Source organism: Schistocerca piceifrons, chromosome 1 (genome assembly GCF_021461385.2).
Source record: "Schistocerca piceifrons isolate TAMUIC-IGC-003096 chromosome 1, iqSchPice1.1, whole genome shotgun sequence".
Taxonomy (NCBI): Eukaryota; Metazoa; Arthropoda; class Insecta; order Orthoptera; family Acrididae; genus Schistocerca; species Schistocerca piceifrons.
The window spans coordinates 122,228,879-122,245,426 of record NC_060138.1 but is presented as its reverse complement, the minus strand read 5'-3'; the positions used below and the strand labels follow the sequence as shown (position 1 = coordinate 122,245,426).

Here is a 16,548-nt window from a genome sequence, read left to right as displayed (position 1 = left end):
AATCTGGATAATGAAACATTTTGGAAATTTTATGTGATTGTCCAGAACAATAAACAATTTCAAAAAGAAATTACAACTACAACTCACCTGTGTCTGCAGCACAAGGAACCTTTGGCTCTTGCTCTGGTTGCGAACTCTGCTGCTGCGTAAAAGACTGTTGAGTCTCTGTCCCCCTCTGTTCTGTTTCACTCGCAGGCAATTGGTTGTCACCTGTATCCATACTTTCTTCAGAATGCCTGGGTACCTGGAAAGAGATGATAAAAGTTGCACTTCTTTTCCAGAAACTTCCTCTGGCCATCACAAGATGAAAACAATGCTGCATAAATTAATCAGCTCACTCTCTTTTTTTATTTTTTGCAAAGTTTATTCAGGTCAGATATCCAAGATATTCAGCATGTAAGACCCTTGAAAGTTCAGTCTCACTTAGATGGAAAATATATACATGACAGATCGGTTCTCACAAAACCAACAAATGCTCTGTGACCCTGGAGAATACCGTCATAGTCAGAAGAGCTTTCTCTGGGGAAAACTTTATGAACTCTACAAGGATATATAGTTTCAATCAGATGGAGGAACAATTCCCACTGTTCAATTTACATCTGGCAAAAAAGTCACCTCTTACCACGTTGACATTTGTTGCCTCCATTTGTTCAAATGATCAAACCCTATTTAATTTCCTTCCTTGCAGGAGATCCATCCAATTTAAAGTCTATACACACTGTTATGGGAATATTGAACAATTAAAGAGAGCAATATCATATAAAATCATTAGCATTCCACTCATTAAATCCAAGAAGTGTGAACAGCTTCAACAGAATATCATCATCAATAATGAAATCAAATTTTCTCACTTGAGCAATCTCATCTACGAAAGGCATAAAAATCGTGCCTTGCACATTGTTACAGATAAAATAATTATGTATTCTATTTTGTTTGAAATTATTGCCATTCAAAACGCTAAAGTTATTTCTAACGCGTGCTGGCATATAGAAAGTAAAATGATGATAAATCACATCTTCCTTTCACGTAGCAGAAAACTACTAAAAAGTATTCTTGAACAAAAAAGTATTCTGCAATGGTACAGGCATTCAAAAACCACCAACACAAAAGTAACCATCATCATCATCATCATCATCATCTTGGACAGTTTCCAGCCACTGGCTGGGTCTGTCGGGAACACAAGCCTCTCCACCGTGTTCTGTCTTTCCACCATTCCCCCTCTTCCACCTTCGTCCAGTTCTCTCCTCTTCTCATCACACATTCCTTCACTCCCTTCACCCATCTATCTCTTGGTCTTCCTCTGGGCCTCTTCCCCTCCAGTTGAAGATCAAACATCCTCTTTGGAATTCTTCCCTCATCCATTCTCTTCATGTGTCCATACCACTGCAGTCTTGATTTTTCTATCCTGTCCTGTACTGGTTCCTCCTTTAGTCTTTCCCTCACATACAAATTTCGCAATCTGTCTCGTCTTGTTACACCCAAACTGCTCCTCTGGAACTTCATTTCACTAGCCTGTATTCTACTTTTGTCGCTTTTGTGCATTACCCATGTCTCACTTCCGTATGTCAATATGGGGACAAAGTAGGTTCGGTATATAATTCCCTTGGATTTCTGTGGCACCTCCTTGCTCCAAATAAGCCCCCTAATGCATTTGTAGAACTGCCCTGCTTTTCTGCATCTTTCATTTATTTCCATTGCGTTTCCCCCCTTACTTTCAATCACGCTTCCCAGGTACTTGAAGTTCTCTACCACTTGTAGTTTTTCCCCTCCACAAGTTATATCCACATTTGGCCTATTCTTCTTCCTTGTTGTGACGATTATTTCACTTTTCTTTGCAGAGAAATGCATTCCATATTGTGCTGCCGTTGCCTCCCATGCATCTAACTGCTCTTGCACCTCCTTCACGCAATTTCCCCATAACATCAGGTCATCGGCAAAAAGCACTGCTTTCATTTTATGATCTCCAATTGCATCTGATACTTGCTGTAGGATTTCATCCATAACAATAATAAACAATAAAGGCGAAAGTGCACTTCCCTGTCGCAGCCCATTTTCCAGCTTGAACCATGCAGTACGTTCCCTCCCCACTTTCAAACAACTCTCACTTCCCTCATACATTTTTCTGACTTTTCGTGTAATCTCTTCATCTATCCCTTTTGCGTTCAGCACATCCCAGAGCTTGTCCCTACAGATACTGTCATACGCCTTCTCAATATCCAAAAAGGCCATGATTAAGTCCTTCCCGTACTCATAGTGCCTTTCCTGCAGTTGCCTTACCGCAAATATGAGGTCCGTTGTTGATCTTCCCGGTCTGAAACCGTACTGCTCCTCTTGCAGTCTACTGCTTCTTATTCTCTTCTCCAGCATCTTTTCATAGATTTTTCCACAGTGGCATAGCAGGGTGATTCCTCTGTAGTTCTCACATCTCCTTTTATCCCCTTTCTTGAAGATCGGGACTATAATTCCTTTCTTCCAATCCTCAGGAATTCTGTTCTCCTTCCACACCACCCTCAGCACTCTGTATAGCCACTGGGTTCCTACTTCTCCTGCTGCTCGTATCATATCCACTGTTACTTCGTCCCAACCTGGTGCCTTGCCCCCTTTCATCCTCTTTATGGCTTCTTCCACTTCATTCCAAGTTAGATCATCAATTTCCCCACTATTATAATAGTCCAGAATGATTCTTAGTGATCTGATGTGCTTACTGGGAGTGGTTAGTGAGAATGGTTGGAAAATGAGCCATAGAGGAGGGTATGACATGAGAGTGCTGTTTGTGGATCAGTTTTGGAAAGTCAGTGTCTGTGTAGGGCTTCATAACAAGTATACAGTGTACTGGAGAAAGGATTACTACTCACTCCAGAAGCATTTTCTGTGTCAGAAAAAACTGTACCGTGGAGATTTGTTGCTGTGGAAGAGATGTAAGATATCAAAGTTTAGTTAGTATTAAAGATTGTTAGATTTGATACAGTTGGAGGCTCTTATGGAATCATCATAGAAAAGGCTGTAGATATCGAGGAAGGTCGCACATCGAACTTCTTGTAAAACAGATAAAAGATCCATGGCTGCAAATAAATGCACAGATCACAAAGATACTGTCAGTATACCAAAACCAGCAAAATATTTAGGATTTTGCCTGATTGTGGATGGTCACAATTGGATAAGGGTGTGAACTGGTAGAGACAAGGTTTGATAGCATTGTTATCAATTCAGGAGGTGAGTGAAGGAGAGTTGATCTCTGACTAGTGTGGTTAGATTTGTGTGGAGGGCTAAAAGTTGAGGGTCTTGGAAGGGCTTAAACTTCTGCAACATTAAGGTGTTGGACGTGTGCATTAACAACAGTGTAATGCGTTTGCTGGATTCTGGCGTCTGTGGGATATTGGAGGATTGTTTGAGTGTGTGACAGATAGAATAAATGAGCAAGGCAAGGACTGGGAACTTTGAGGCTAGAGTGAGTGGGAATTTTGTAAAGGTTCATACATCTTGTGTGGTAGAGGTATCCTGAGGCAGACACAGTAAAATAACAGAGTTGGTTACTTTTGTGTTCCTTTTTTGAAAGCAGTTGATTTATCCACTACTGGCTTGCTAGGCCTATCGCAGCTTCACCAGAGCCCCGTTAGCCGTCACGTTTCAGGGTTCCCATAGGGCCTTCTCAGCTACCGTAGCGGTCCTGGGGCACACGAAGTCCCCGCTGTACATCGCCCCTTACACCAACTCTGCGACCAACCCCGCACTACGTGGGCCATGTCATGCAGTACTGTTCTGGTACAGCTTTGATTTAAAAAATTTTCCATGTTTTTATATTTAAGGATTTGGAACTGCTTGAAAGCTATGAAATTAACTATGAGGGAGGATCAGAAAGTAACACAGAATAATTTTTTTTCCCTCCTGGAAATGCAGCTGGAATATTGAAATATCGCAACGATATACCTTGAGGTTTGCACTAAAGAGGTTATTTTGTTTTCATGTGCTGCTCTAGCTAGAGAAGCCCGAACTGCGGGACATACTTATGGGCCAAAGGGCATGAAACAAGTGAAATTCAAATCGACATGCATAACATGTATGTGGATGACTGTATGGACTGTAGCAATATTTATAGGTGGTGTGCATGCTTCCAAGACAGCCATGTGAACCCTAAGTGATTTGCCATGCTCCAGGTGGCTGGTAACAGCTGCAACCCCAAAACATGTCAGAGTCATTGAGGCAACGATTTTGAATGACCAACAAGGGCAACTATGAACCTTATCGCGACAGACAACCACAAGGGCAACGGAATGATGACAAGCTTGAATCTTTTTGTGTGTCATGCCACAGAAGGGCATGACTTTCCAAAAGGAATCGCCAATGGTGACAAGTCATGGGTGTACCACTGCATGCCCAAGGCTGAGCAGATCTTTGGGAGTGGAAACATGTTGGTTCTCCAGCCCAAAAAACATTCAAGGTGACTCACTCTGCTAAGAAAGTGCTTGTGACAGTGTTCTGGGATATGCATGGTGTGTTATTGGTGGACTTATGAACATGGGACCACCGTAAATGGTGCAGTCTACATTAAAACTTTGGTTAAGTTGCATCATGCCCTTCACAACAAATGTCACAAGATTAATGCTGATTGTGTCAAACTTCTCCATAACAACACTTGTCTCCCAGGTGACTACTATTGTTTATTAAAAAATCACCAAGTGTGTGTGTGTGTGTGTGTGTGTGTGTGTGTGTGTGTGTGTGTGTGTGTGTGTGTGTGTGTGTGGGGGGGGGGGGGGGGGGGGGGGGGAAGTTCCAGTAACCACCATAGTCTGGAACTTCTGCCATTGGACTTTCATCTGTTTGGCCCCATGAAGAAATTCCTGGCCAGCCAACACTTCGAGACAGATGTGGACATGAAATCTGCAGTCCACCAATGGCTATACCCCAGCCAAATGGACTTACACAAAACAGGACACATAACTTACACAAACAGGACACACACTAAAACTGGCACCACAATGGCAGGAATGTTGGTGACTATGTAGAAAAGAAGGTAAAAGATGTAAGCTCGTTTGTGATTCTTTTTTATTTTGTTATCTATTAAACCTTTTGGTAGTAAAATTATTGAGTGTTACTTTATGATCTTCCCACGTTGTTGTTGTTGTTGTTGTTGTTGTTGTGGTCTTCAGCCCAGAGATTGGTTTGATGCAGCTCTCCATGCTAATCTATCCTGTGCAAGCTTCTTCATCTCCCAATACATACTGCAGCCTACATCCTTCTGAATCTGCTTGGTGTATTCATCTCTTGGTCACACTCTACAATTTTTACCCTCCACGCTGCCCTCCAATACTAAATTGGTGCTCCCTTGACGTCTCAGAACATGTTCTACCAAACGATCCCTTCTTCTATTCAGGTTGTGCCACAAATTCCTCTTCTCCCCAATTCTATTCAGTACATCATCATTAGTTACGTGATCTACCCATCTAATCTTCAGCATTCATCTGTAGAACCACATTTCGAAAGCTTCTACTCTCTTCTTGTCTACACTATTTATCGTCCATGTTTCACTTCCACACATGGTTACACTCCATATAAATACTTTCAGAAAAGACTTCCTGACACTTAAATCTATACTTGATGTTAAATGTCTTTTCTTCAGATCTGCTTTCCTTGCCATAGCCAGTCAAGATTTTATATCCTCTCTACATGGACCATTATAAGTTATTTTGCTCCCCAAACAGCAAAACTCATCTACTACTTTTAGTGTCTCGTTTCCCAATCTAATTCCTCAGCATCACCCATTTCATTCGACTACATTCCATTATTTTCGATTTGTGTTTGTTGATGTTCATCTTATATCCTCCTTTCAAGACACTGTCCATTCCGTTCAACTGCTCTTCCAGATACTTTGCTGTCTCTGACAGAATTACAATGTCATCGGAAAATCTCAAAAGTTTTTATTTCTTCTCCATGGATTTTATTTCCTACTCCAAATTTCTCTTTTATTTCCTTTACTGCTTGCTCAATATACAGATTGAGTAACATTGGGGAGAGGCTACAACCCTGTCTCACTCCCTTCCCAACTACTGCTTCCCTTTCATGCCCCTTGACTCTTAGAACTGCCGTCTGGTTTCTGTGCAAATTGTAAACAGCCTTTTGCTCCCTGTATTTTACCCCTACCACCTTCAGAATCTGAAAGAGAGTATTCCAGGCAATATTGTCAAAAGCTTTCTCAGTCTATAAATACTAGAAATTTAGGTTTGCCTTTCCTTAATCTTTCTTCTAAGATAATTCGCAAGGTCAGTATTGCCTCATGTGTTCCAACATTTCTGCGGAATCCAAACTGATCTTCGCTGAGGTCGGCTTCTACCAGTCTTTCCATTTGTCCGTAAAGAATTCGTGTTAGTATTTTGCAGCCGTGACTTATTAAACTGATAGTTTGGTAATTTTCACCTAGCCAACACCAGCTTTCTTTGGGACTGGAATTATTTTATTCTTCTTGAAGTCTGACGGTATTTTGCGTGTTGCTTGCTCACCAGATGGTAGAGTTTTGTCAGGGGTGGCTCTCCCAACGCTATCAGTAGTTCTAATGGAATGTTGTCTACTCCTGGGGCCTTGTTTCGACTTCGGCCTTTCAGTGTCCTGTCAAATTCTTCATGCAGTATCATATCTCCCATTTCATCTTCATCTACTTCCTCTTCCATTTCCATAATATTGCCCTCGAGTATGTCGCCCTTGTCTAGACCCTCTATATATTCCTTCCACCTTTCTGCTTTCCCTTCTTTGCTTGGAACTGGTTTTCCTTCTGAGCTCTTGATATTCATACAAGTGGTCCCCTTTTCTCCAAAGGTCTCTTTAATTTTCCTGTAGGCTGTATCTGTCTTACCCCTAGTGATATATGCCTCTACATCCTTACATTTGTCCTCTAGCCATCCTTGCTTAGCCATTTTGCACTTCCTGTCAATCTCATTTTTGAGATGTTTGTATTCCTTTTTGCCTGCTTCATTTACTGCATTTTTATATTTTCTCCTTTCATCAATTAAATACAATATATCTTCTGTTACCCAAGGATTTCTACTAGCCCTTGTCTTTTTACCTACTTGATCCTCTGCTGCATTCACTACTTCATCCCTCAGAGCTACCCATTCTTCTTCTACTGTATTTCTTTCCCCCATTCCTGTCAGGCGTTCCCTAATGCTCTCCCTGAAGCTCTGTACCTCTGGTTCTTTCAGTTTGTCCAGGTCCCATTTCCTTAAATTCCCACCTTTTTGCAGTTTCTTCAGTTTTAATCTACAGTTCATAACCACACCTGCCCATGGAAAAATCTTACAATTTAAAATATGGCTCCTAAATCTCTGTCTTACCATTATATAATCTATCTGATACCTTCTAGTATCTACAGGATTCTTCCATGTATACAACCTTCTTTTATGATTCTTGAACCAAGTGTTACCTATGATTAAGTTATGCTCTGTGCAAAATTCTACCAGGCAGCTTCCTCTTTCATTTCCTACCCCCATTTCATGTTCACCTACTATGTTTCCTTCTCTTCCTTTTCCTACTACTGAATTCCAGTCCCCCATGACTATTAAATTTTCGTTTCCCTTCACTATCTGAATAATTTCTTTTCTCTCGTCATGCATTTCTTCAATCTCTTCATCATCTGTGGAGCTAGTTGGCATATAAACTTGTACTACTGTGGGAGGTGTTGGCTTAGAGCCCATCTTAGCTACAATAATGCATTCACTACGCTGTTCATAATAGCTTACCCACGCTCCTACTTTTTTTTCATTATGAAAGCCACTCCTGTGTTACCTCTATTTAATTTTGTATTTATAGCCCTGTATTCACCTGACCAGAAGTCTTGTTCCTCCTGCCACCAAACTTCACTAATTCCCATTATACCTAATTTTTGATCTATCCATTTCCCTTTTTAAATTTTCTAACCTACCTGCCCATTTAAGGGATCTGACATTCCATGTTCCGATAAGAATGTCAGTTTACTTTCTCCTGATAACGACGTCCTCCCGAGTAGTCGCCGGCCGGAGATCTTAATGGGGGACTATTTTACCTCTGGAATATTTTACCCAAGAGGATGCCATCATCATTTGACTAGAGCTGCATGACCTCAGGAAAAATTATGGCTATAGTTTCCCCTTGCTTTCAGGCGTTCACAATACCAGCACAGCAAGGCCGATTTGATTAATGTTACAAGGCTAGATCAGTCAATCATCCAGGCAGTTGCCCCTGCAACTACTGAAAAGGCTGCTGCCCCTCTTCAGGAACCACACATTTGCCTAGCCTCTCAACAGATACCCCTCTGTTGTGGTTGCACTTACAGTACGGCTATCTGCATCACTGAGACACGCAAGCCGCCTCACCAATGGCAAGGTCCGTGGTTTCCTTGTATGTGTTTAATATCTGTGGTGAGATATTTGTGAATGATTTAGATGTAGAAAAATATGTAAGATTCTGTAGCAATATCACAAGTTTTTACAGTTTTACATAATGTGAACGAGATGAATGTTATGGTGGCCCAAAGCAGCCAAATCAGCAGTTCAAGGAAACACAACAGACGGGTGAGTCACCTGTCGCTCTTGATTCAAATAAAGCTATACAGTGGCACACATTGGACACAAGTAGAACAATGTGAAGTGACATGGTCAAAGCACACTGGACTGAACCCTGGCAGAAAAACAGTGGCTACACATTATTTCTCAAAGGCTTTAGTAAATGGATCAATTAGGAACAGCTTGTAACAGTGCTTCAAAATAACCACAAGATACTGAAAGAATATGATAAAGATATGCTATATAAATGTATAAACAAAGAAGTATCAAAGCAAGAGCTGTCTTTGTTTCAGATACAAGTTCAGAGCGCATATGTTGCACAGTAAATATTAATATTTCTCACCTGTTGGTTATAAAACACAAATGTCAATGGTACATTTTATAGCACAAATTCATGTATCAGTCTTATGGGCAAATGTCATTAAATGTGTACAGTTAATGAGGCAGTAGTTTTGCATAGGTATATCTAATGACTTATGTCATCGCGAACTGTGAAATAAATGAAATGAATAGAAGTGTTAATTAGATAAAGTTACCTCTAAAATTTATTTAAGAACCTTTCCTTGCATTAAGTAATAGAGTCAGGGAAGAATGTGATACGATTTACAAAAAGAGGGATATTGAATTCAGATTTGTTGATTCTGGGTTAGAATTTTAAATTTTAGATATTTTCTGGTTGTTCTTGATTGTGTAACTTAGCTAAAGAATGAATTTAAGCAGTTGTTGACAAACACACATGGCTCTCACATCCAAAGATCACTCTCTATATACAAGTGATCAATATTTTGGAATCAATTACTGAGTACAAGTGGAATCAAATGAGCAGTTTTTTCATGTGTTAAAGTTAGAAGCCTGTTTTCCTCTAATGTGGCTAGTGCAATACATGAAGTGCAAACTGCAACCAGCAAGGCTCTGCTTTAGTGTCAGATGTGAAATACGTGAACTAAAACTTGATAATATCAAAGTGAACGATTCAAGTACGAGAACTGTCCTATGCAACAACCAGCATCTCCTGGATAAGTTCTCTCATACACTCCCGGAAATTGAAATAAGAACACCGTGAATTCATTGTCCCAGGAAGGGGAAACTTTATTGACACATCCCTGGGGTCAGATACATCACATGATCACACTGACAGAACCACAGGCACATAGACACAGGCAACAGAGCATGCACAATGTCGGCACTAGTACAGTGTATATCCACCTTTCGCAGCAATGCAGGCTGCTATTCTCCCATGGAGACGATCGTAGAGATGCTGGATGTAGTCCTGTGGAACGGCTTGCCATGCCATTTCCACCTGGCGCCTCAGTTGGACCAGCGTTCGTGCTGGACGTGCAGACCGCGTGAGACGACGCTTCATCCAGTCCCAAACATGCTCAATGGGGGACAGATCCGGAGATCTTGCTGGCCAGGGTAGTTGACTTACACCTTCTAGAGCACGTTGGGTGGCACGGGATACATGCGGACGTGCATTGTCCTGTTGGAACAGCAAGTTCCCTTGCCGGTCTAGGAATGGTAGAACGATGGGTTCGATGACGGTTTGGATATATCGTGCACTATTCAGAGTCCCCTCGACGATCACCAGTGGTGTACGGCCAGTGTAGGAGATCGCTCCCCACACCATGATGCCGGGTGTTGGCCCTATGTGCCTCGGTCGTATGCAGTCCTGATTGTGGCGCTCACCTGCACGGCGCCAAACACGCATACGACCATCATTGGCACCAAGGCAGAAGCGGCTCTCTTCGCTGAAGACGACACGTCTCCATTCGTCCCTCCATTCATGCCTGTCGCGACACCACTGGAGGCGGGCTGCACGATGTTGGGGCGTGAGCGGAAGACGGCCTAACGGTGTGCGGGACCATAGCCCAGCTTCATGGAGACGGTTGCGAATGGTCCTCGCCGATACCCCAGGAGCAACAGTGTCCCTAATTTGCTGGGAAGTGGCGGTGCGGTCCCCTACGGCACTGCGTAGGATCCTATGGTCTTGGCGTGCATCCATGCGTCGCTGCGGTCCAGCCCCAGGTCGACGGGCACGTGCACCTTCCGCCGACCACTGGCGACAACATCGATGTACTGTGGAGACCTCACGCCCCACGTGTTGAGCAATTCGGCGGTACGTCCACCCGGCCTCCCGCATGCCCACTATACGCCCTCGCTCAAAGTCCGTCAACTGCACATACGGTTCACGTCTACGCTGTCGCGGCATGCTACCAGTGTTAAAGACTGCGATGGAGCTCCGTATGCCATGGCAAACTGGCTGACACTGACGGCGGCGGTGCACAAATGCTGCGCAGCTAGCGCCATTCGACGGCCAACACCGCGGTTCCTGGTGTGTCCACTGTGCCATGCGTGTGATCATTGCTTGTACAGCCCTCTTGCAGTGTCCGGAGCAAGTATGGTGGGTCTGACACACCGGTGTCAATGTGTTCTTTTTTCCATTTCCAGGAGTGTATGTATATCTGTTTCCATCTGTGGTTGGGTCACATATCAAAGGAACCAACTTAGCTATAGCTTTTTTAAAAAATTGATTTAAATTTTACTGGCAACTGTCATACACAACAAGCAGTCCATACAATATAACATTAGTAACATGTCTGATGATTAAAACAAACTTATGTTACTACATGCAAATCACATAGTAGCTGATAACTATATGTGTAGGTTACACTCTCTAAAGCTCTACAATTAGCTTGCAAATGCAAACTTGTGGTGATGTTCATACAAAATTAATATTTCTATTTTCTAAGCCTCTTGCACCAATTTAGTTGTGGATCTCCATACTACTCACAGAGGTGACTGGGGAAGTTTCCTTGAAATTAGATATCATCTGTAGACTGTCCAATCTGTAAACCCAGATCATCTAGACTGACCATGTTGCACATTATAGTACTGGCTATCCTTCTGCCATCGTGTTTCTTCCAACTCTCCTGTTGAGATATTGTGTGTCCTTGCTTTATGCTCAGGAAATCTGTAGTTATACACTGGTAGATACAGATTGTCATTCCAACACACCCTATACTCACAACACCCTGGCTTCACTCTTGGCTGGTTCCTGTTCTCCACTTCCCCCACTCCTTTTGTTTTCACTTTTCACCAGTTTCCATTCCCATTATTTTGATTCAAAGGTGTCTGGTCTATGAACCTTTATTCACACAGTTCTCTCAGTAGTCCAGCTCTCCCTATAACCTACACTGCCTTCAGGCTTCCCCAATCCTCACCACCTACAGAGCAAGTGAAATATCTTGTGAACCCTGCCTGCAGGTGTCACATTCCTACCTCTTCCTCGCTGTTCCTCATTATCTTAAATCTTGCTGCTCCCTTCATTTCACCGCATATTACCCTCCCCTCTTCCTCCATCCTGTTCCACGCAACACTACCCCTTACCTCATTCTGACCACAATTTCTAGACAATCCCCCCCTCCCCCCCTGTGTGTGTGTGGGGGGGGGGGGGGGGGGGCAGTTGCAAAACACAATGGCAGTTGTAATTTAACCCATATAAAAACAATGCACACCTGTCCCCCTAAAAAACACACACACACACACACACACACACACACACACACACAAAAAAACAGGAAAGTATGATGCATAATGATTTCCAATTCTCACATACCTCATTATTGTTGGATAATGGTGTCTGCACTATGTGACAGCATAACTTCAGAAGATTACACAATAAAGCATCCCAAGTAGCTGGTCTACTTTGTTTTGATTCACTTCCCAGTACTGATGCAAAAAGGCCTCCAAAACATGAAGAAGCATCATTTGTGCCGATGGAAGGTTCCGATATACTTCTGCAACGCACCTTCTCCGAGCTCAAAATGTAATTGTATGCCAAATTTGCTGAAAAATTATAAACCAGAGAGGAACGTACTGAGTAGAAATAATTACTTCCCTCCAAACAAAACCATATTCTATTTTAGAATAAAATCTTTTTGGGTAAGATGTAATAGTATAATTTCAAACTTCACATGTAAAATGTGACTGGTATTTCTTATTTACAGAAAATGGCAATGCATCATGATGATGAAAAATATGTCAATATGTCAGTCTTATTTACTTACACAGAAAAGGCAAACTGCCTTTTGTAATTTTTTTAATTATGTATTTCAGCTAGAACCATACAAGTGGTATCATTACCATTTTTGACTTACTTCCAAGTAATTATTACATGATTTGAACACTTTATGTTTAGTAACTCAACAACTGAATAGGCCTGAAGAGGAACTCACTATGTAATGTACTCAAAGCATCTGATGACAACTTGAAGTCAAAAACTGTTAATGATATCATGTCTAACCTGAGACTGAATCTAAAATATTTTTAAAATTACATTTTGTGGAAAACCAATGTACAATTAAACAATTTTCATATACAACTAGCCATTGGAATAGAAACCTTTAACATAGAGCAATAGTTAAAATATTAATATACTGAAAAACGTTATCCTGTCACTGACAGAAGAAACATACACAATCACATAATTAACAAGTGGAAACAGTAAAAAGAGAAGCACATCAGTTCAAACAAGGTAACTTAGTTCACTTGTAATTTCACGGCACACACTGCTACTGGTTTAAATATATATGACTGACTTAACAATCATCTCTCTCTCTCTCTCTCTCTCTCTCTCTCTCTATCTATCTCTATCCCACAGTGTGTCTGTGTAGAAATCAGGGAAGGGGGCAGGATGAAAATGATCATTACTTGAATGATAGATTTCAAGATTTAAGTACATACAGCATAATAGACCATGGCTAACTTCTTTTGCTAGCCATCATAAAACATTTTGAAACTGACAACCATTTAAACTTATTTTCCTGCACTAGGAAAAGTTCTTAAATCTTTTTGAAAAAGTCTCTAGCACTCCAAATCCATCAGGTTCTATAACTGTCATTCCATAGTTATACATCAACAACGATAATTTCACTCTGTTCCAGTAACTTTAAGACATGTTAAAACAAATTTCAGCATTGCAGAAGTCGTCGTTTAATACATCCCACGATATTTCAAATGGGCACCTGCCAGTCATCTTGAAGTTGGTCACCGAAAACTGATGAAGACTTGCTCCGTTCCACAATATATGTAGTTCTGCTCGTATTCTGTGCATGCATCAAAATCAGGTTGACATACTGATCACACTTCCTGGTGGCAGCACCTCAATGGTGGAACTGTGGAACTCAACTGTCCTTTGCAGTACCGTTCATCGGCAAATGCTCACATCGCATCTGTAACTTAGCTAACTTTATCAATAGATTGGGGCTCTCCGCCTAAGCAGTTCTGACCACAGTTCGATGTGGTACCACCTTTTACATAGGTCCCTTTTGCAGATTCTTTGACACTAATTGGCAAATAGTTTCAGGTGGGCTCACAGCTTTGTTTCAGCACACACTATCCTGAACCTACCTCATGTTCAAACAAGAATATTCCGAACAGACTGATGGCACTGTCATGGACAGCCCTCTGTATCCCTTGATGGCCAACCTTTTTATGGAGGATTTCAAGGCGAGAGCACGTGAATCATCTGCCCTTAAATCAAACATATTTTGGAGGCATGTGGATAATGCTTTCATAGTGTGGCCTCATGGAGAAGATAAACTGATGGACTTTCATCACCACCTCTACTCCATTCATAACAACATTTGATTCACTATGGCAGTAGAGAAAGGTGGATGTCTGCCTTTCTTGGACGTCTTGGTTAGACGAAAGAATGCTATATCTCGGGGGAATTCAGTTGATCATATGTCCACTCATCCTGATTTGTATTTGAAAGCATCAAGTTATCATCCGTTGCAAGCTATGAGCATGCTTAAAACATTCATACGCAGGAAGCGCACTTCACACAATGAACAAAATATTTCAGTCTATTATGCCATGGTCGAAGGGATTTCACTTTAAAATCCGAAGTTTCATCCCCAACTGTGGGAGACAATTTCAAGGCGTAGCTTTGTCGAATGTCCAATTCACATCCTGCAGTGAACCAAGGTGAGAATTGGACATTTGCCAAAGCTACAACCCCCTTGAAAATGTCCTCTGCAGATGGGGACGAAATGTTAGCTTTTAAAGTGAAATCCCTTCGACCATGGCATAATAGCCCGGAATATTTTATTAATTGTGACAATTCCAGCTGTGAAAGTTTACATTTTACAAAGAGTTCTCACTGTCTCATATTTGGATAGATTGCCTAAGGAGCTCGCCCACCTGAAAACAGTGTTCAGAAGAAACGGATTTACCACCTAGCAAATTGACAGGACACTGTCAGTTAAAACCAAGACTCAGGAAACGCATAAAGAAGAGAACATGCCAGCAAACTCTGTAGATTTTCTTCCTTTTTGTCAGCAACATTTCATTTAAAATAGCAAGATTCCTCTATAAATTTCAGCTGAAAATGATTTTCTGTCCCCCACCTACGACTGCAAATCTTTTGGAATTAGAGAAGGACAACTTGTAATTGCGGAAGGCCGTAATTTACAAACTACCTTGTCAGTGTGGCATGGCTTACATAGGACAGATCACACTTATGGTGAAAGAATGTTGAACTGAACCTCAACAATGTACTCGCCTTTGACAACTAAGCAAGTCTTCTACTGCTGCACACTGTATTTCCACTGAACATTCAATGGAGTATGATTCTGAACACAAAAACATCTTTTTGGGTCTGCATTATTGAAGAATTAGTGGAAATACACCTGGAGGAGAAGCTGATGAACTGTGACTGCAGCTAACAGTTGGACAGCGCACGGAACCCCATCATCTCCACAATTTGTTCTAATCGAAGACGACAGTGTGTGCCAATGGCCACGGCGAGTGGTAACGCAGAGTACAGCTGTTCCACAGTTCCACCAGTGATGACACTGCTGCCAGGAAGTGTGACATGTCTATCAACCTGGTTCTGATGAATGTATGGAATACCCACTGCATGCTGTATACTGTGTATTGCAGCAAGTCTTCATAAGTTTTTGATAGCTCACCTGAAGATGACAGGCAGATGCCAACATGAGATACTGTGGGATGTATCAAACAACAAGTGTCTGCAAGCCCTTTGTCTGTTTGAACATTCAATTCACAACTTAAAAGACATGTACTTCAACCCTTTTCATTCATTATAAGGTAATTAAATTAAGTACAAATGATGCTAAGAGATCTTGAGGAAGGTAAAAAGAACAGTTTTAGAAAACATATTTTCACATTGTGTTTCTTGTTTATGCCTCATCCAGTTTACCATGTGATTGTAAGATGTGAGCACTTCCTGATAGGAAAACTGAGGAGATTCTCATGGGACTCAGGAAGTGTAAAAAGATGTAGAGGATGTGTGTCAAGCTGTCTGTCATTTCTGCGCCATTTTCCGTTTTCTTAAATTATACATATTCTGTAACATATGGGGTCATCCAGAAAGTAAAGAAAATTTCGGTATAAATGAATAAAAATGAAAGATTTTTCAACACCAAACTTTGTAAATAAAGTTACAGTACATTACCCTATCTTTCAATGTAGTCATCTTAACTGTCAAGGCACTTTATGTAACTTGGGACCAATTTTTCAATTCTCATGTTGTACTCCTCTACCGTCAAAGACATGAGCCAGCATGTCACTGCTTCTTTGAGATCTTCATCTTTTGCTAACTGTTTTCCACTCAACTTATTTAGTTTCGGGAATAGTGAAAAATCACATGGTGCCAAGTCAGAGCTGTAAGAAGGACGTAAAAAAATGTCCCATGTAAGACGCTGAAGTTTTTGCAGTGCTTGAGCTGATGCTAGAGGCCAAACATTGTCATTAATGAAGAAAACCTTTGCCAACAACATTCCATAACAATGAAGGCATGTTCCTTGCACTATCACCCTAAATATTCTTTATTTGCTTATAAATTTCAATAGGCCAAAATTTTTTGCATTCTCACAACAAACAACACTACACACTTGGCATCTGGCAGGATTTTCAATGGGATCCACTATTTCGAAAGGTTACAGAACAAAGAGGTATGACCGCTCAGCAACAAAACTCTGCTCACAACGAGACG

The 16,548-nt window shown here is 41.4% G+C and overlaps 1 protein-coding gene across 1 annotated transcript in view; it reads right to left on the bottom strand.

Moving 5' to 3' along the window:
- LOC124787684 (baculoviral IAP repeat-containing protein 6) overlaps positions 1–16,548 on the bottom strand; it is a 329,612-nt gene that overhangs the window by 139,504 nt on the left and 173,560 nt on the right. The window contains exons 37-38 of the mRNA XM_047254541.1: positions 12,145–12,374; positions 88–244 (exon numbers count right to left, since the gene is read on the bottom strand). Of these exons, the coding sequence (XP_047110497.1) occupies positions 88–244; positions 12,145–12,374 (387 nt within the window). The remainder of the gene's footprint in view (positions 1–87; positions 245–12,144; positions 12,375–16,548) is intronic.